The sequence below is a fragment of the Mesoplodon mirus genome, assembly GCF_964341445.2.
Source record: "Mesoplodon mirus genome assembly, chromosome: 14".
NCBI lineage: Eukaryota > Metazoa > Chordata > Mammalia > Artiodactyla > Ziphiidae > Mesoplodon > Mesoplodon mirus.
Window position 1 is genome coordinate 44,071,934 of NC_138990.1, and position 21,947 is coordinate 44,093,880.

At 38.6% G+C, this 21,947-nt stretch overlaps 1 protein-coding gene across 1 annotated transcript in view; it reads right to left on the bottom strand.

Moving 5' to 3' along the window:
- Positions 1 to 21,646, bottom strand: part of DNAJC27 (DnaJ heat shock protein family (Hsp40) member C27) — a 39,643-nt gene extending 17,997 nt beyond the window's left edge. Inside the window, exons 1-3 of the mRNA XM_082642692.1 lie at positions 21,386 to 21,646; positions 11,363 to 11,445; positions 6,199 to 6,268 (exon numbers count right to left, since the gene is read on the bottom strand). Coding sequence (XP_082498818.1) covers positions 6,199 to 6,268; positions 11,363 to 11,445; positions 21,386 to 21,472 — 240 coding nt within the window. The 5' untranslated portion in view covers positions 21,473 to 21,646. The remainder of the gene's footprint in view (positions 1 to 6,198; positions 6,269 to 11,362; positions 11,446 to 21,385) is intronic.
- Between the last annotated feature and the right edge of the window lie 301 nt (positions 21,647 to 21,947).

Genomic DNA, 21,947 nt, shown 5'->3' on the forward strand with positions numbered 1-21,947 from the left:
ACTAAGCAGACTGTCTTTTCTCAGCAGGCCCTTTGGGTAAAACCGCCAAACGGACTGGTGACAATGGAAGCTTCAGTGGAGGACAGACGCTAAGGATCTGAGGAAGCCAGGGACCTTGAGAATGACTGTGGATGCTTCACTAGGTGTGTGCTGGGCAAAGGTGTACTTTGGTCAGTTTAGGGCTTAGAAAGAAGATGATGGCTTTGGTCTCATCAAATAGGAGGGTTTGAGCTACAGACAGCAAATACTTGACCAAAAAGGAGAGATCAAGGCTATTTTGGAGAAAAGGTACTTCAGAAGTAGTGATTTCAAGGTGCTTCTATTAATTATACTTCTATTTTTGTGAGCTGCTAAAAAATAGCTATTGCAATTTTGGGTTGCATTAATAAGAGTCTAGTGTCTAATGACAGAAGTAACAGAACACTCAGTCTTTTTCACTAGTTAGACAATATCTGGAATGTTGTGTTCAGTTCTCAGCTCCCCAGCAGCTACCTAGAGGTTATCCACACAGGATGCTTTTTGGTCTAGCTGTGGCAGGAATAAAAAATGTTTTACCTGCAGATTAACAAATATTAGGAAGGTTCTCTTGTAGAAGCACAGACTCAGGCTATGTTGCTTCAAAAACAAGGCCAGAATCAGTAGCAAATTCAAAGGAAGGAAGCCTTCATAACAGAGAAGTTGTTAAGGTAGAGTTTTTAACTCTGTAAAGGATTAACTCATGAAGTAGTGAGGCCCTATCATTAGAGACACTCATTCTCCAAACTCTAACAGTCTGCACCACTCAAAACTGTCCCGTGTATTATACTGTCCCTGGATTCCCACCAACCTACATAACTCTTACTTCTCCATCAAGACTCAGTTTAAATGTTGCTTCCTTCAACAGGATTTCCTGACCTTCCAGATAAGCTAGGTGTGGGTATTAAATGCTCTCACACATTCTGTCCTTTGTTTACCATGTGTCTTCTCTGACATAATTATGTGTCATGAAAACTGGGGCTGTGTATTTTCAGTGTGCAGCATAGAAACTGGCATACTGTTATCTGGTGAATTCATGATGGCCATCAATCAGGAATGCTATAGAAAGAAATCCTACAGTGACAGAAGTCTGGACCACATAATTCTCAGGCGTCTTCTAACTTTCCACTTACATGACTTTGGTGTAATCTAAGATTTATGTTAGCATTTCTGGTAGTTAGAATCTACATCAAACTTTGATCACCTAGAGCCTCCATTCCTTTTTCACTGACAATATTCTACACTTGTAAAATTGATTCAATCCACTGTAAGGCTTCACATTTGAAAGGAATTCATTTAACCTAAATATTTGGGTATATTCACAAGATGGAAGATTATATAGCCATTAAAAGTTACGTTTCCTGTGGGAAGATGGAGTACATGTGCTTTTCCCTATGCTTTCCATTAAGTACAAGTAAAAATCCTGGACGCTATATATAAAACATACAGAGACTTCCCTGGCGGTCCAGTGGTTAAGACTCCATGCTTCCACTGCAGGGGGCATGGGTTCAATCCCTGGTCGGGGATCTAAGATCCCGCATGCCACATGGCACGGCCAAAAGAAACCAAAGAAAAAAACCAAAGAAAACAAAAGAAACAAACAAAAAGAAGATTCTGGAAGGTGGGAAGAAGAAGGCAGACAAGCTAGGTACCTCAGGACCTGAGGAATGACACAGCAGTGAGTTCCCTGGGTTTTCTTTTGCCTCATGTATCCAAAACTTAGAGCTGTAGAAGTACAACCTGGAAATGCCAATGGGTACAGACCAATAAAAGCCTAACAAAAGCCTGCTCTCTTTAGTGAAGGATCAGGAAAGATGATAACCACTCTACTTCAGCCTGACACCTCAGAAAAACTCTGTCTCACCACTCCCACCCACTCAGAAGGCTGAGTGGAAATTTTAGAAAAATAGATTACTGAAAAATAGAATGAATGAAAATAAAAAGCCTAGTATTATAGTCGGGCTCAAGAGCAGAATGGAGGAGACAGTGGAAAGAATCAGTGAAATGGAAGGCAAAACAATAATGACCTAATCTCAACAATACAGAGAAAATAAACTAAAATAAGGAAAGAAACGAAAAGGAAAAAAGAAAGAAAGAAAAAAGAAAAAAAAAACCAGAGCCTCAGGGACCTGTGAGACTATAATAAGATCAGAGTCCTGGAAGGAGAGGAGAAACGTAGTGGAGCTGAAAAGTACTTAAAGAAATAATGGATGAAAACTTCCCAAATTTGGCAGGAGACATAAACCTACAGATTCAAGAAGCTGAGGAAACCCCAAACAGGAAAAACTCAAAGAAATCCATGCCAAAAGACATAATTAAACCTGTAAAAATTAAAGACAAAGGAAAAATATCATGAAAGCGATCAGAGAAAAAATGACACCTCTCCAAACCTAAATAAGTTAACCTTCCCAATAAATATACCATTCCTCAGAAACCCCACTTCTTCCCTGAGAGCGGTGAAATTATAGGGGAATAAGAGGCTCAGTGAATACAAGAGGTGGCCTCAAAACCGCAAATGATAAGGAAATCTAAGTAGAGAAGAGGAATATTATCATAAGAGGAGAAATGAGTCTCATATAACATGAAATAACTTTGCACGGTGCTCAAGAGATATTAGAGAAAACAGCAAAGTAGGAAGTTTTCTGTGATATGTACTATTTTCCCATGAAATACAATGTTTAAAAAACTGCTCTTTCTTAAATGCAGAGTTGAAACAATTTTACGGCAGAAATTTCTAAGTTTAAGATGAAAGGGACCTGATCTCATATAAAAAAGTATTGACAATGTTAAAAAAAAATGGGGGGAAAAAACATTTCAAATGACAGCAGATTTTTCATCAGAAACCATGAGGCCAGAGGAAAGAAGCACACTATTTTTCAAGTGTTGAAAAAAAAGAAAAGTTGTAACCGAGCAGGACACTATGGGGACTTTTCAGGACAGACTCCTCCCCCATATTCTCTGCTGTACCTCCTCTCTGAAGTACCTAGATAATAGTATCTAATGCACACTTCCTGAGTTGTTTAACAGATGCTAAAATCACCAATGGAAGAAATCAGTTACTTGATGATCATGAGCACAAAGCCCCCCAGACCTACTGGCACCTAAGGATTGATAATGTTAATTCCTATTATTCTGCCCTGTTAACTCACCATCAACCAATCAGAGAATTGTGCACAAGCTGATCACATACCCTGTGTGGGGCGTTGGAGGGCGGGCGCCCTTGCTTTTAAAAATGCTTTGCTGAAACCCTTCGGGGAGTTCGGGGTTTTTTTTTCCAGCATTAGCTGCCCGGGACTACCTGCTTGGCACCCTGCAATAACTGCTGCACTTTCCTTCACCACAACCTATTGTCAGTAGAATTGGATTTACCGCACACAGGTGAGTGGACCCAAGTTTGGTTTGGTAACAATATCAAACCAGAATCCCATAACCTGCAAAAAAAAAATTCTCCAGGACCAAAGGAGAAACCAAAACATTCTTAATCAAGGAAAACTAAGAGAATCTGTTGCCAGCAGACCTACACTAAAAGAATGGCTAAAGGAGTCTTCCACACAGAAAGGAAATGATAAAAGAAGGAACCCTGGAACATAACAAAGGATGAAAGAACAGAGTAAGTAAAAATACAGGTGAATATAATATGCTTTCCTTCTCTCTTAAGTCTTCTAAATTATGTTTGACAGTTAAGCAAAGATTAAACACTGTTGTGCTTCTAATATACTTAGAGAAAATATTTAAGACAATTATATTATAAATGGGAGAGGATAAAGGGGTGTAAAAGAAGGAAAAGTTTCTACACTCCACTCAAACTGTTAAAGTAACACCAGTAGCCTGTGATAACTTATATAGTATAATAACTAGAGTATCCACTAATAAAGCTATGCAGAAAGATTTACTCAAAAACACTCTAGAGGGGCTTCCCTGGTAGCACAGTGGTTAAGAATCCACCTGCCAATGCAGGGGACATGGGTTCAATCCCTGGTCCAGGAAGATCCCACATGCCGCGGAGCAACTAACCCACGAGCCGCAACTACGGAAGCCCGTGTGCCTAGAGCCCGTGCTCCGCAACAAGAGAAGCCACCGCAATGAGAAGCCCGCACACCGCAATGAAGAGTAGCCCCCACTCGCCACAACTAGAGAAAGGCCGCACGCAGCAACGAAGACCCAACACAGCCAAAAATAAAATAAATAAAATGAATAAATTTATTAAAAAACATTATTGACAAATCAAAATGGAATTCAAAAAGTGTTCAAGTAACCCACAGGAAGGCAGGAAAAAGAAAACAGAAATGAAAAATGGAAAACAAGGGCTTCCCTGGTGGCACAGTGGTTAAGAATCCACCTGCCAATGCAGCGGACAGGTTTGAGCCCTGGTCCGGGAAGATCCCACATGCCACAGAGCAACTAAGCCCATGCACCACAACTACTGAGCCTGTGCTCTAGAGCTCACTAGCCACAACTACTGAGACCACGTGCCACAACAACCGAAGCCTGCGTGTCTAGAGCCCGTGCTCCACAACAAGAGAAGCCACCACAATGAGAAGCCCATGCACCGCAACGAAGAGTAGCCCCCGCTCACCACAACTAGAGAAAGCCTGCGGGCAGCAACGAAGACCCAAAGCAGCCAAAAATAAATAAATAAATTCATTTTTTTTAAAAAAAGGAAAACAAACAAAAAAAATAATAAACTTAAACACTAACATATCAATAACTACGTAAGAGTAGGTGGTCTAAGGACAGAAATTGGCATAATACATTAAAAAACATGATTGAACTATGTATTGTCTTATCACTTCAAATATAATGATATAAGCAGGCTGAAAGTGCAAGGATAGAAAAAGATGTATCATGCAAATATTAATCAAAGGAAAGCAGAAATGTCTATATTAATATCAGATAAAATAGACATTAGAAGGAAAATTACCAGAGACACAGGGGGGACAGGATATAATAATAAAATTATATAATGAAGGCATAGCAATCCTAAATGTATATGCACCAAACAAGAGAGCTGCAAAATATGTGAAGCAGAAATCAATAGAACTGAAAGGAGAAACAGACAAAACCACAATTAACGTTAGAAACTTCAAAACCCCTCTTTTAGCAACCTACAGAACTAAACAGAAAATCAGCAAGGATATAAAAGAACTCAACAACACCACTGACCAACAGGCTCTAATAAATATTTATAGAACACTTTATCCAACAGTAGCAGAATATACATTCTTTTCAAGCACCCATGTAACATACACCAAGATAGACCACGTCCTGGGCCATGAAAAAGAAACCTCAACAAATTTTTAAAAATTGAAATCATAGAGTGTATTCTCTGATCACAATGAAATCAAACTAGAAATCAATAACAGAAAGATAACAGGAAAATTTCTAACACTTGGAAACTAAAAAACACACTTCTAAATAATCCACAGGTCAAACAGAAAATCTCAAGGGAAATTAAAAAAAAAAGCTGAATGAATGAGATGAAAATGAAAATACAACATATCAAAATTTGTGGGATACAGCTACGTAGTACTGAGAGGGGAATTTATAATACTAAATGCATACATTGGAAAAGAAAGTCTCAAATCAATAATCTAAGCTCCCACCTCAAGAACCTAGAACAAGAAGAGTAGAATAAACCCAAAGCAAGCAGAAGGGAGGAAATAAATGAAAAACCCAAGGAAGGAAAAACAAAAGATAAAGGCCATGAGATTGATTTTGAGACTACTTAGGACTGATAAGCAGATGAAAGTAAACCAAGTGAGGCTGCGTTAGCTTCTTCTGGGGAGAGAGCACACATGACTGAGGAGTGCACTGGAAAATCACTCTAGAACACTGCTACAAAGGGTTCATTTCTGAATTCCTAATTCCCTGTACGTATGTAATTATCTTTTCACATTCTGGGCTAAGGCACAAAGTAAAAAGCAACAGTCCTTTGAAGGTTAAAATGTCTTATCTAAGTGTTTGAAACATTAGCAACAAAATTTCCCTACCACTATTTAAGGGGATAGCACAAAAGACCAACAGATATCCATTAAGTTAAAGCTCCCAAGGGAAGCCACAAACACCAGCTAAATTTACCTATTTTTACACGTGACTTGAATACTGGTTGTTCGGTAATTCAGGATCTTTCCTTCAACCCACTGACAATACTGGATATAGGTTTTCTCAAAAAGTCTTTCTTACCTCGTAGAAGAAGGGATGTCCCGCCATATCGAAGATGTTAACTTTGATTTCTCTGTCTCTGACTTGTACCCTGAAATGTTCAAATGTAAACAATCCCAAAGAAGGTCATGGCTTCTGTATTCATATTAATATCATTTATGTCGCTTATGAATTTCAAAAGGTTATGTGTATGAAATTTAAAAGAGGTACTTTCTTAGTGCCTCTTCTTGATTCCAGATAATCCTTACAACAGGAGCCACAACCTGGCAGGTGGCTCCTGTTTTAAGAACCCTGAACTCACTTGGAATAAACACCCTCATTTAGCCTCACCTTACCTCGACACTTCAGTCCACACCCGTAACAAATAGTAGCTATTACTGTGGTGCTAAAAAAAAAAAAATGGATTTGGGACAGTAGGAGCAAGATGAAGGAAAACAAAATGTTTTACTTCACTTAGTAAGACATCGTAATTACTACTGGTTATGCTTGGTTCCCATGCAGTACAATAAAGAGTATAAAATAAACAGTATAAAGATGTATATTATTAATGTTGATTGTTTAATTTTCCTATGCCCTTCATTTGAGCAAGAACAATAGTCAATTTGTTTTCAGAAATTTGGAAACACAGAAGAGAACAAAAAGGGAAGTAACAACGATTCATGTTAGAATTAACTACTGTTAACATCACAGTATAGTTGCTTCCAGTCCTTTTATTTTTTTAAAGAAAAATCACTATTACTGTTTCTATAGCAAAGGCGGCTGGTTGGGGATGGCTGACGGAGTAATGGGGCAGGCCGCGGGACCCTTGAAGGACTGTGCGTGACTGCAGGCAGCCTCCTTTGGGAGGCCGTTTCCATTCTTTTTTCACCTCAGTCCCCACCCCGGGGCTCTGGGTCTCCGTTTTCTTATCCTGAAAGCAGGGTGTGGAGTTGTCTCCCCGCCCACACTCAGTGGTGTTAGGGCAAACCGAGGGCAAGCTGCCCAGCAAAGGTGCTGACCTGGCATGCGGTCCCTGTGGCTCCTGTGTGGCCCCATTTCTGCCCTCTGAAGCAGCAGAGCCCACGTGCCAGATGTTATGGACCCTCCCTATCTTGGCTGCCCACCTCTGCAAATATGTGACCAGACTAGAATGGTCAACCCCAGGAGAGGCTGGACACAGAAGGCACTGCCCTGCCTTTGAGAAGCCTGGAACAACTCGGGGAGACACAGCTGTGTAGGTAAAGAATACCTGGATGACAGAGGAGACAAGATTCCGTAGATAAACCCCACACTCACATCTGCACCCCACCAGGAGAGCAGAGGAGTGACTCGTCTCCACCACGGGGCCAAGGGCTGCCACATCCCCCCTCCTCCTTCTTTTGAGCAGCTCTACTGAAGTATAATTGATGGACAGTAAGCTGCACATGTGTAAAGTATACAGTCTGATGCGTTTGACATATGTCTACGCCTGTGAAGCCAGCACCACAGTCAAGACAATGAACATATCACTCATTTCCTTGGGCCCCTTTGAAACCCCTCCTTCCTGCCCTTCCTGCCCTACTTAGCCAACCACTGATCTGCTGTCAGTCACTATTAGGTCAGTTTACTTTTTCTAGAATTGGATATATGTGGAATCATACCGTGTGTTCACTTTTTTATCTACCTTCTTTTACTCAACATTATTATTTTAGGGTTTATCTATGTTGTTGCATATATGAATAGTTTGTTCCTTTTTGTTGCTGAGTAGTATTCCATCATATGAATATGCCACAGTTTGTTTATCCATTAATCTGTTGATGGACATTTGAGTTTTCTAACTTGGCACTACTAGAAATATAGCTTCTATGAATGTTCACATACAAAAAAAAATTAAAATCACTATTGGAAAATGAATGAATGAAACATCATAAATAATTCAAACACTAAAGAGAAGTAGAAAGATGAAAGTTTAAAAGTTATCCCAAATCCTACCACTCAGAAGAAAAACCTTCATTAATATAGATGAACATTACTGTAGGCTTCTTTCTGTACATAGATAAGACTGGTAGACATAAATATTTTTATAAAATTGGGATTATATTAATTTAAAAGCATAAAATTTACATTTCACTGAATTTAACAAAAGAAAAAAAAAGAAACTGATGTAAACTGGGAGGAATTATTGAGCTTTAAATATAAATGCTCTTTACCACAGAAACAGTATTTCCTAAAAAGATTCCTGTAAGGTTAAAAATGGAGATTATTAGCAATAAATTAACAGATTAAAGTTATGATTTTTTAAGCAACATGTTTCAGTTTAGACAGCATTGATAAGAATCCCTCCCATGGACTACAAGGACAGCAGCACCCGCTCCCATTGTTTCTATACCACCTCCTGGTTTATTTATGATTATTGTTCCCTGTCCAAGTTTATAATATCCTCTCTCTATTATTTTTTTTCACTTTTTTTCCACTTTCTTTTCTGAAACGATAATTCCTACAGTTGTTTTATATTACTTGTATATTTCAATCAAATTAACCACTAATCATCATGATTTCTTCATTCCTGAATTCTCTGCCATATTTCATCAATTCTAAGATGCACATTTGTTTTCATTTTAACATCTGTGAAATCAGGATCCATCTTACAAAAGACAGTGTGAGAAAAGCAAAACAAAACAAAATAACAACAGAGTTTGAGAGCATCTGCGTTAGATCTCATGTAACAATTTATATTAGAAAGTTTTGCCAGATAGCAGCTGAGAAGGGATGGAACTGAAGTTTATAAAATCAGGAAGTAACACAAATGTGTTCACAAATTGAAACTCAAAAGAGGTCAATTTAATTCAGAAGTCTGACAGAGGAAACTACTTTAAGAAAAATGGTAATTCATTACCTCAAGCCAGTGCTTTCCTCAATTGTGGCCTGAAGACCACCTGCATCATTATATGGAAATATGGGGAGGGTGTTTAAAATGTAGTCCTGTGCCCCACCTCAGATCCAGAATCAGAATCTTAGGGGGTGGGTCTTAGGAATATTCATTTTCACAAACTCTACAACTAATTCTTAAGCATACTGAAATCTGAAGGATGGAGTGGGAATCTACTTTTGTTTTGTTTTGTTTTTTAACATTTTTATTGGAGTATAATTGCTTTACAATGGTGTGTTAGTTTCTGCTTTATAACAAAGTGAATCAGCTATACATATACGAATCTATTGTTTTGACTGCCCAAAAGAGTACCCTCCTTCTCCCAACTGTGGTTTAAATGGGTTCTTCCATCTTCTTTTTTGATGCCACTCTGCTGGCCACAGCTAACTGAGCTGGGGAAAGGCACCTATCTCCACCTGGACAATCAAAACCTTACCTGGTACTTTTTAAATTTGTGATTAGTTTTGGTAAACTTGAGAGCTACCAGCAGCTGTGGAGAAGGAGCCAAAAGGTAGAGAGAGACACGTCATGAAAGGACCAGGTTATATTCTCTCCCTGGTTCCAGCGATCTCTGAGGCCCAGCTACATCCTTATAATTGGATTATGTGAATTGATTTTTTTTTTTTTTTGGCTTGAGTTGGGTTTCTGTCAATCATATCCTCCTCCTCACCATAAGACAAAAGAAAAAAAAAAAATCAACCAGAAACAATACAGTCAGCCTTACGGAAGGCTCTGTATCCATGGATTCGACTAAACTTGGATCAAAAATATTCAGAAAAAAAATTCCAGAAAGTTCTAAAAAGCAAAACTTGAATTTGCCGCAAGGTGGCAACTATATATTTACATAGCATTAACACTGTATTTAAAACTATTTACTGATATATTGTACTAGGTATTATAGAGATGATTTAAAGTATTGAGAGGATGTGCATAGGTTACATGCAAACACTACACTATTTTATATAAGGGACTTGAACATCTGCAGATTTTGGTATCCACAGGGGATCCTGGAACCAACATCCCTTGGATATTGAGAGATGACTGTAGTCTGTTGAATAAACCACAGTTCTAGGGCATAACATGGTAACTCTTATTTCTTAAATGAATAAATTAGCTACTTAACATGGATTCAAAACAAAACTGCCTTGAATAGGATATCCTACCACATAACTGATGAAATCCTGAGCCCTGAAGTATAGATACACCCTACCACTTTAGTCTACCTTCTTGAATGTTGCCCTCATATTCTAATGTTGCAAACTTCCTCTTCAGATGGACCTATCTTACCTAACAATAATTATTTACTGAGTATCGACTATGTATAAGCACTGTACCAGGCACCTGGAGATAATTTATACTAAGAGCCCCTTCTTAATGGAGCTTTAAATCTAGGAGGAGACATTAAACACATACAAATGATAACACAAGACAATTTATGCTAAGACCCATGAATAGCAGAGAATTTTAATATTTCTGTCATTTTCAACTAAAATGAGTCCTGACTGATAAAGGAGCTGTTCAGAAAGCCATATGGGAACAGTTACACTTTACACCTTGAGGAGATGGACAGGCAGAGAGATGAGGGGAAAGGACGTTTCAGGTGGACAGAATGAATGACGGCTCTGAGACAGGAATGTATATGATGGCACAGGTTCAGCACGGACGGAGAGTGAAGTGTGGAAAAGAATGAGATGAGAGAAGGGAAGGGGCAGGCTGGGGTCAGAATGGCGAGCACCTGAAATTCCACCTTTGGGGATGTGCTATCTACCCCAATTCTACCTTCCCCCAGTGTAATTTCCTGTTAATGTGACCCTATCTCCCCAAGCTCAACCCACCCTTGATTCATCTCCAAATAAATCCCCATTTATACCTAAGTTTACTCTTCCCAGATCATTTTTGCTGGATTCTAATAGGATGTAAAGATCATAAAAGGAAGTTCTCTGATAGAAAATTTTCCACATAATATTTAGGCTTTTGGGAGAGAATCTTTCAAAATTCTCTAAAAACATACCTGCTAACGAGACCTGCTTATATAGAAACATGCTTCCTGAAAAGCTACATCTGCCAGGCAGGCTGTGTGCTGACTTGCTCATCACCAGACCCTACACCCCACATGAAGCCTGGCAAACAGCAGGTACTCCATGATGAACAAATAATGTGATTACTACTATCTGTAAAGGTCTCATTCTTATGTGTCTCAGTTTATCTTCAGACTCTCCATTTCAAGACAGATCAGTTTAGAAGGGTTCTAAATTTCTATGTAATTTGCAAGCCCAAGGAAAGAATGTATGTACTCACTTTGTGACTCCATAGTCAATTCCAATTGTTGCAAGGTATTTAGACACAAATCTTTTCTCACAGTATCGCTTTATAATACAGCTCTAAAAAGGTAAAAATACAGGCTTTTAGTAAAGACACTCTGGGAACGTATACAAAATAAGCACATTTCTTCATTATGGTTTCTTCATTCACCACGAGACACAAAGCTTTTTTTTTTTTTTTTTTTTTTTTTCAGTACGCGGGCCCCTCACTGCTGTGGCCTCTCCCATTGCGGCGCATAGGCTCCGGACGCGCAGGCCCAGCGGCCATGGCTCACAGGCCCAGCCGCTCCGCGGCATGTGGGATCCTCCCAGACCAGGGCACAAACTCCTGTCCCCTGCATCGGCAGGCGGACTCTCAACCACTGTGCCACCAGGGAAGCCCACACAAAGCTTTTTCAAAAGCCAAAACTATAAAATAACTGAAACAAATACTAAAGGTGAAGATTTTAAAGAAAAATTATTTTAAAATTCTTCCCTTAATACCAAATATGGGTATCTTTTCAGTTTAGTGTTCAATCCTTGTTCTCTTTTCTTTTTTTTAAATAAATTATTTTTATTTATTTATTTATTTATTTATTTTTGGCTGCGTTGGGTCTTTGTTGCTGCGCGTGGGCTTTCTCTAGTTGCAGCGAGTGGGGGCTACTCTTCTTGCGGTGCGTGGTTTTCTCCTTGCAGTGGCTTTTCTTCTTGTTGAGCACGGGCTCTAGGCACGTGGGCTTCAGTAGTTGTGGCATATGGGCTCAGTAGTTGTGGCTTCCCAGCTCTAGAGTGCAGGCTCAGCAGTTGTGGCGCACAGACTTAGTTGCTCCGCGGCATGTGGGATCTTCCCAGACCAGGGACTGAATCCATGTCCCCTGCATCGGCAGGCGGATTCTTAATCACTGAGCCACCAGGGAAGTCCTTCTCTTTTCTTTTGAAGACCTCTTTTACTCTTATATTTTTAATAATACCACCAAAATATCTGTCTACCTTGACCTCCCTCCCCAGACCAGATCCACATCTCCAAATATCTACTAGACTAATTTCTACTTAGATGCCACACTCACTGTTCCACAAACTCAAAATGCCCCAAAATGAACTAATCTTATACATAAAAACAGTGAATCCTGCTCACATCCTAGTTCTGTTAATAATACCACCATTTTCCCAATTACAGGGTATTAAATTATTAAAGTCATGTTTGATTCTGAGTCTTTCTAAATCTTCTTTTGAATGTTTCTTCCATCTTTCTCCTCACTCCAATTCCCACTGGTACCATTTTGGTTTAAGTCTTCATCATCTACTTCTGTACAACTACAACTACAGGAAATTCTTTATTGGTCTTTATGTCCCCTTTCCCTGCCAACTTCAATCAACACTGCATACCACTAATGTTATTTCACTTCCCTAACTCAAAAATCTTCAGAGGCTTCTCACTGCCAAGAGTTCAGCATCCAAATTCCTTTGTCCGTTATTCAAGATCCTCCATAATCTGGCCCTAATCTGTCTTTTCTGTCTAAACTCTTCTAATATAAACCCTCCATTTCTGCAAAACTCCCAGGCCTGACTTTTGTCATTACTTTTCTCTCTACTTGGAAAGAGCTCTCTCCCTACTTTCCAAATCTTACTTATGCTTTAAGGTCCAATGCAAACTCTGAGCTTCCAGGTTATGAGAGATCTTGCCTACATATGAACTTCTCTAACACTTTTTATATACTATATGTGTATATAGTACATATACTATATATGTATATAAATGTATATATACATATATAATGTATTTGTTATCATTTATTCACTGCCTTGTTATCTTTTCACATGTGCATATTTATCTTACTTTTTCAGCTAGACAGTAAACTACTTGAGGGCAAGCACCGGTATTTTACTTCTTTATATCTTATAACTTTATATCTGAGCAATTAGCTCAGTGCCAATGAAAAACTGAATTCAAATGACTTGTACATTAATGGCAATCCTTAGCACTCATGAAACATAATTTACTTGAAGTGCTGGTCATGAAGCTTATTCTGCTCAAACACTTTCCTGATGAACCTCAATCTATATTAAATAGGACAGTTGCTTTAAAAAGTGCTTAATAAGCTCATTGTGAACTGAAGGAAAAACTTCTTTGGAGTGAGTACTGCTAAGAGGCCATACTTTTAAAAAACACTTTAAAGGTTGAAAGCACTTCTCAAATGTTTTCTCTCACAATATCCTAGAAAAATAAATATAGCCTTTTTCTAAATTATTCATGAGATTAAGGGACCTGGAAGTCCTTTAATTCCAGTACACGATTTAAACACTAGCCCTAAGTATTTAAAGAGATACACATTTAATTAATGGTATGAATAACCACTGCCTATAACCAAAGAGACAGGGTTCCTGGACCTTAGGATCTTATAAACTAAGTTAAATAACATAAATATAGAGAGACTTTTTTGCTTTCTCTATTTTTCTTAAATAGATTTTTTTAGGTACTTTTTTAGTGCAGTTCCAGTTAAAATCTTAACCAATTAAAATCTTAAGGTTTGAAAAAAAATCTTAAGGTTTGAATCTTTTTTTGCCTAACAGAATTACCCTAAAATTCATATGAAAGAACAGTTATCTGAGAAGAACTAATCCAAGTATGAAAAACAGGAAAGGGGCAGGGCAGTAGAAAGAGGTGGGAATTTGTATTGACAAATATAAAAATATAGTCTGAAACTGAGAGAGTATTATACTGGCATAAGAATAGACAAGTAGGTCAGTAGAACAGAACAGAGAGCTCAGAAATAGATCCCATTATATATAAAAATTTAAAAAGTGACAAAGGTGATATTTAAAGTCAATGGGAAAAAAAAATTTATTTAGTAAAATGTTACTGGCACAATTGTATATCCATCAGGAAAAAAATTAAGTTGGGCCCTGAACTTCCCTATATACAAAAATAAATTACAGATAAATTTATGATTTAACTATTTAAAAATAAAACAATAAAAATTTCAGAAGAAAATGTGCAATATATGTACAACCTTAGGGCAACCTTTTCAACCAAGAAAGAAAACCCAGAAACCATAAAAGATAGGCATAATCTGTATGTGTATGGCTGGTTCATTTTGTTGTGCAGTGGAGGCTAACACACCATTGTAAAGCAACCATACACCAATAAAGAAAAAAAAAAAAAAAAGACAGGCATAGCCAAAGCAATCTTGAAAAAAGAACAAGCTGGAGGTATCATACCCCCTGATTTCAAGCTATACTACAAAATGACAGTAATCAAAACAGTAGGATATTGACACAAAAACAGACACATAGATCAATGGAACAGAATAGAGAGCCCAGAAACAAACCCACACTTATATGGTCAATTAATCAATGACAAAGAGGGAAGAATATATAATGGTAAAAGACACCCCCTTCAATAAATGGTGTTGGGAAAACAGGACAGCTATATGTAAAAGAATCAACTGGACTACTTTCTCGCACCATATACAAAAATAAAGTCAAAATGGATGAAAGGCTTAAATCTAAGTCCTGAAACCATAAAACTCCTAGAAGAAAACGTAGGCAGCACACTCTTTGACATCAGTCTTAGCAAATTTTTTTTGGATCTGTGTCCTCAGGCAAGAGAGACAAAAGTAAAAATAAACAAATGGGACTACATCAAACTAAAAAGCTTTTGCACAGCAAAGGAAACTATCAACAAAATGAAAAGGTAGCCTACTGACTGAGAGAATATACTTGGATAAGGGGTTAATATTCAAAATATAGAAAGAACTCAGACAACTCAACATCAAAAAAAAAAACCAAAACAAATAGCCCAATTAAAAAATGGGCAGAGGATCTGAATAGACATTTTTCCAAAGAAGACATACAGATGGTCAACAGGCACATGAAAAAGATGCTCAGCACCACTAATCATTAGGGAAATGCAAATCAAAACCACAATGAGATATCACCTTTTACACCTGTCAGAATGTCTATCATCAAAAAGACAGTAAATGACAAGTGTTAGAGAAGATGTGAAAAAAAAAGGAACCCTCGTGCAATGTTGGTGGGATTGTAAATTGGTGCAGCTACATGGAAAACAGTATGGTGGTTCCTAAAAAAAATAAAATAGAACTACCATATGATCCAGCAATTTCACTTGTGGGTATATACCTGAAGAAAACAAAAACACCAATTCGAAAAAATATATGCACCCCAACGTTCACTGCAGCATTATTTACAATAGCCAAGATATGGAAGCAACCTAAGTGTCCATCCGTAGATGAATGGATAAAGAAGATGTGACATATAAAAATGGAATATTACTCAGCTATTTTTAAAAAATGAAATCTTACCATTTGTGAAAACATGAATGAATTCTAGAGGGAACTGTGCTAAGTGACATAAGTCAAAGAAAGACAACTAGCATATGATCTCACTTATATGTAGAATCTAAAAAACAAAGCAAACAAACAAAACAAAAACAGACTCATAGATACAGAGAACAAATGGGTGGTTGCCAGAGGGTACGGGGGATGGGGAAGTGAAATAGATGAATGGGATTAACAGGTACAAACCTCCACTTACAAAACGTAAGCTACTAGGATGTGTTATACAGCATAAGGAATATAGTCAATAATATTGTAATAACCTTGTATGGGGACAGCTGGTTCCTAGACTTGTGGTGATCATTTCATAACGTATGCAAATGTCAAATCACTATGTAGTACACCTGGAGCTAACATAATATTATACGTCAACTATATGTCAATTTTAAAAAGATAGGCATAATTGAGTATATACAAATAATAATAAAATCAATTGTATGGTAAAATATAAAAGTATTAAAAGACAACATACTGGGGCAAATATCTGTAACTCATATGACTGGCAAAAAGTTAATAACTCTAATGTCCCCCAACCAGAAAAACTGGTAAGGAAGACACATTATCCAACAGAAAAATAGGCAGGGACTATAAATTGAGCAATCCACAGAAAAGCAAATCCAAATGTTCAATAAGCATTTGAAAAGATGCTCAGCTTCATCTGTGGTCAGTGAAATGCAAATTAAAGTAACAATGAAATTACTTCTCACTAACCAGATTAGTAGCAATCAAAAGAATGACAATACTGTGTTGGCAGGGAGTTAGGGGGAAATGTACCAGCATATTACTGGTAGAAACACACCTTTTTGAAGAGCAATTGGCAATTGCTACTAAAATTTTAAAATGTGCTATTCAACTCAGCAGTTCTACCCCTGGGAATCTAGTCCAGGTATTTAAGGATATATATACCTATAGAAATGTATTATAGCAAGATTGTTTGTAGTAGGGAAAAAGGGAATCAAGTGAATTCTCATCAATAGAGGGGATACTTGCATGTCATGGACTATTATGCAACCATGAAAAAGAGTGATTGGAGCTATGTCAGATAATTGGAGGAATCACCACAATCTACTGTTAAGAGAGAAAAAGCAGGGCTTCCTTGGTGGTGCAGTGGTTGAGAATCCCCCTGCCAATGCAGGGGACGCAGGTTCGATCCCTGGTCCAGGAAGATCCCACATTAGTTGCCGCAGAGCAACTAAGCCTGTGCACCACAACTACTGAGCCTGTGCTCTAGAGCTCATGAGCCACAACTACTGAGCCCACATGCTGCAACTACTGAAGCCCGCGTGCCTAGAGCCCAGGCTCCACAATAAGAGAAGCCACCGCAATGAGAAGCCCATGCACTGCAATGAAGAATAGCCCCCGCTCGCCGCAACTAGAGAAAGCCTGTGCGCAGCAATGAAGACCCAACACAGCCAAAAATAAATAAATAAAATAAATAAATAAATCCTGGATGTCATTTAAAAAAAAAGAGAGAGAGAGAAAAAGCAAACTCCAGAGAAGTATATATAATACTGTACGATGTGGGTACTTTTGACTGCAAGTAAGGGAAACCAATTCAACTGACTTAACAGGAAAATATTTACTATAACTGGAAATCTAGAATTAGGGCAGTCTTCAGAGTTGGTTGGAAGAGTCAATGGTAAGAACATCAGGATCAGATCCTAGAGGACACTGAGAACTGGGCTGGGATTCTGGGGTAAATTGATGCCAATGCAGAAAGCTGAACTGGATATAAACAAAGACCACAGAGAAATTCCCCCATTGAGGGAGTTAAGCCCTTGGGAATCTCCTTTTTCTTACTGCATCTCCAAAACCTCTAAAACAATGCTGAATAATAAAAGAAAATAGTATGTATCCTTTTCTGCATCTAATTTTAAAGGAAATGGCCTCAGCATTTTACCAGTTGGTATGTTTGCTGTTGGTTAGTAATAACTATTGTTTTAAAAATAATAATAGGGCTTCCCTGGTGGCGCAGTGGTTGAGAGTCCGCCTGCCGATGCAGGGGACATGGGTTCGTGCCCCGGTCCGGGAAGATCCCACATGCCGCGGAGCGGCTGGGCCTGTGAGCCATGGCCGCTGAGCCTGCGCGTCCGGAGCCCGTGCTCCGCAATGGGAGAGGCCACAACAGTGAGAGGCCCGCGTATCGCAAAAAATAATAATAATAATAATAATAAATATTGTTTTTCATATTTAAGTAGTTTCATTTTATTCTGATTTTGCTTAAAGTGTTTATAAGGTTGATTATATCATTTTTTTTTACAGTACAGAAAATATTTTCTCTAGTAATCAGTTCATATAACAAATTATGTTGATTAACTTCTTGATCTTGAACCAAGTTTGCACTCCGTGGGATAAACCCTACTTGCTAATAGTGAAACTGTTTTGATATGTTGCTGAATTCTATTTGTGGATATTTAGGAATTATGCATCTGTATGTATATGTGAAAATGGCATATACTTTTCTTTTTTGATACTATATCAAGTTTTGCTATTTAAGTTATCATGACTTTACATAAATAAATTGGAGTGCTGTTCATCTTTTTCTTTGCCTTGGAATAACTTAACTGAAATTATGTGTTATTTAGAGCTTAAATAAAACTTGTTCATGAAGCCATCTGATCCTGATACCTTTTTGGATAGTAAGCCTTTTAATTGCTTTTCCAATGCAGGGGACATCCTTAAGTGACTGGTCATTTGGGTTTTCTACTTTTTGAGTCAATTTTGGTAATTTATATTTAGCTAAGAAATCCTCCATTTCCTCTACATTTTGAAATGTGTTCCCACAGAATTGAATGTAGTAGTCTCTAGTCTTTCTTTCAATTTCTTCCAGTATGTGATTATGTCTCCTTTTCAGTATTAATCTTGTAATTTTTTGCTTTCTCTATTTTTCTTAAATAAAATTTTAGGCATTTTTCTTTTTCATTAATCTTTCTAGGGAATTCTCTCTTTCTCTTGGTGAATTTTGTGTCCTTGTTCTTCTGTCTTAAGTATTAAGTTCCTTTACTTTTTAAAATTCCATACCATAATATACCATAATATTCATACTTTTAAGGCATACAATTCGGCGGTTCTAGGCATATTCACAAAGTTGTACAACTATTATGTTCCTTTAGTTTTTAATCTCTCTTTTTTAGAAATGAGTAAGATAATGCATTTTCCTTTCACTACAGCTTTAAATTTGCTCTGAAGACTTTGGCATGCATTCTCTCCTTTCATGACTTTCTAGTTATTTTGTCATTTGCTTTGATTTGCCCTTTGATGAAAGGATTATTTACTAGGGCATGCCTTACTTTTTAACTTTAAATTATTTATCTGTATATCTTCCTATATTTTCCAAATTGTTTAAAATGAGTATGTATTACTTTTATAACTAAGGCAAAATTCTTAAATTACATTTAAATCTTTTATCTGTGAAAAATTTATCTTTGAGAAAGGCATTCAATAGGAATCCACTCCAACCCCAAATAGTAGAAAGTTGTTTTAAAAGTGCTTATTAAATGGTCCCTACTTTCCCAGTTTAACTATATTTGTTGTAAACTGAATTTCCTTATATGTTTGGGTTCATTTCTGGACTCCACTCTGTTCCACTGATGTCCCTATATTTCCTCCAGTATCAATAGGAAAAGATTGTAACTTTAAAATATGTTTTAATATCTGGTAGTGTTAGTCTCCTCTCATTTCTTTTCCATAATTTTCTTGCTGATTCTCACATTTAATTTTTCATAAGGACTTTAGTACCTTTTACTATGTTCTGAAGAAAAAAAAAAGTATTGCTGTTTTAACTGGAACTGAATCACATTTGTAGATTATTTTAAAGAACTGACATCTCTGAAATATTGAGTGATCCTAATTAAGAAGAAAGTATATCTTTCCACCTGTCTAAGTAATTTTGTGTCCCTTTGTAGAAATGTTTTTCATATAGGTCCTAGGTGCTCCCTATTTCTTCGTAAGTTTAAACCTAGGTCCTTTATTTTGGTTGTTATTGTAAATTAAAAGTTTTTCAATTATATAGTCCAAACAATTATTTTTTTTTTTTTTTTTTTTTGCGCTATGTGGGCCTCTCACTGCTGTGGCCTCTCCCGTTGTGAAGCACAGGCTCCGGAGGCACAGGCTCAGCAGCCATGGCTCACGGGCCCAGCCGCTCCGCGGCACGCGGGATCCTCCCAGACCGGGGCACGAACCCACATCCCCTGCATCGGCAGGCGGATTCTCAACCACTGCGCCACCAGGGAAGTACCCAAACAATTATAATTTGATATAGTAAAGCTATAAAGTTTTGTATATTAATTTTGTCTTTTCTAATAGTGTTTCAGTTAATTCTCTTTGGGTTTCCAGATAAACTATCATATCATTAACAAATACTGATAATTTTGCTTTCTCCTTTCTAGCATTTTGTATGTTATTTCTTTCCCTTGTCTAATTGCATGGGCTAATAAATCTAGAAACATATTACATAAATGTGGTGACAGACTGGGCATTTTAAGCTATTTCTAACAGTGCACCATTAAGCATAGTAAAATTTTAAAAGTGAGCATGCTCACTTAGCCAGTTTAGTACATAACCTTCTAGAGGTTTTATTCTTTTCTTTTCAATGCCTGGCACATAATTGACGTTCAATAATTGTAGACTTTCAGCTACGTTAATACCCACATACACATAGATAAATAAACAGTACAAGATAATACTAAGTGGAAAGAAAAGACACTAATAAACATTTACTGAGCATCAACTATGTGCAGGACACTGGCATAAACACTCCCATTAACAGCTTTTTTGGCATGTAGATCCTACTGGGAGTTGATTTTGACAGCAAACAATAATGGAAAGAGAGCACTGCAATGAATGTGAACACCCAGGTTCTAATCCTGTCTCAGTCACTGATTTGATGACCTCGGAAGGTTCTTAACCAACAGCTTCCACTTACCCTGAAGGAGAGATAATTTGCGTGAAGAAGAAGTAGTCTTAGAATTCATGTGGGGAAAGACCTCCATTCACCTCTCACCCTCCCTCCCCCCATACTATGGGAGAGCTTAGAGCTGACAGCCAGTAGAAGCAGCACTGAAAAAGGCAGTGGAACTAAGACTTCTTTGAGATAATGGATGTGGTGACACTACTAGAAATAAAAACAAAACAAAATAATGCAGGTTCCTTGACATCCATTGCACGTACCCTGTGAAACACCTTCAGCATCAGTTATGCTCTCTTACAAATGAAATGTAGATTCTGGTCTCCACGTCTGCGGAGTAAATTTTACAAATTCCCATCCTCACAAACGGCCCAGTAAGTTCCCTTCAGCTCCCCAGCTCTGCTGGGGGTAACTAAACTTTTTTTCTCCACCTCTGAGTCCTGGACGGGCCACCTAGAACGCAAATACAGTATCCAGGCAAACGATCTGACATAAGGACCCAGGCCTCCTTACTCTCTTTGGGATACATTCAAGGGTTAGAGGCCACTCGAGACATCTTTTTAGGTGTCGGAAGGGGGCAACCTAAAGCTCAAAAAGGTCAGGAGAGTTTTCCCCGCGGAGCCGCATCCCCCAGGACACCCAGGCCTGCTCAGGGGCGGGGAGGAGGCTGGGTCCCAAGCTGTTGAGTGGCCGCCTTCCCAGCCAATCGCCACGTCGCTCCGCCGCGCCGTGGTCCCGCCCCTCCCAGCGAGGTACTCACTTTTCCCACTTCGGCGTTGCCCATGGAGATGACTTTGATACGCAGGGACTTGCCAGGCTCCTTCCGCTTCGGTATGTTGGCCTCCATTGCTCTGGCTCTCTCGGGGCCACCGCCTTGGTCTCTCCTTGCTCCCCACGTTGGCCCGTCCCTCAGGCTTCCTCGTCCAATGGCGGAACTGCTACTCTCGTCACCACCCCGGCTCCGCGGCTCGCCATCCCTGCCTCTGTCTGACAGCGGGCGCGGGCGGCTGGGAGCGTAGGGAACAGGGTGAGGGAGGAGAGTCTCGCGATGCTAGAAAGGGGCAGCGTGACGTCATCGCCAGGCTCCGGAGACTAGGCTGTTCCCTGGGGTCGCGAGATTTATTCCGGGCTGTGTCCTTCGGCAGGAAGGTGGCGTGGGCAGGTTGCGGAGTTTACTCTGCCGGGAGGGCACTACCTTGTGTTCAGGGGGCGACAGGGCATAGACATTTGTTAGGCTCGCAGCAGAGTGATAGAAATTTATTGGCTATTCAGGGCAGATCCTCGGACTGGAAGTAGCTGGAATTATGGGTTAGTTCAAGGGC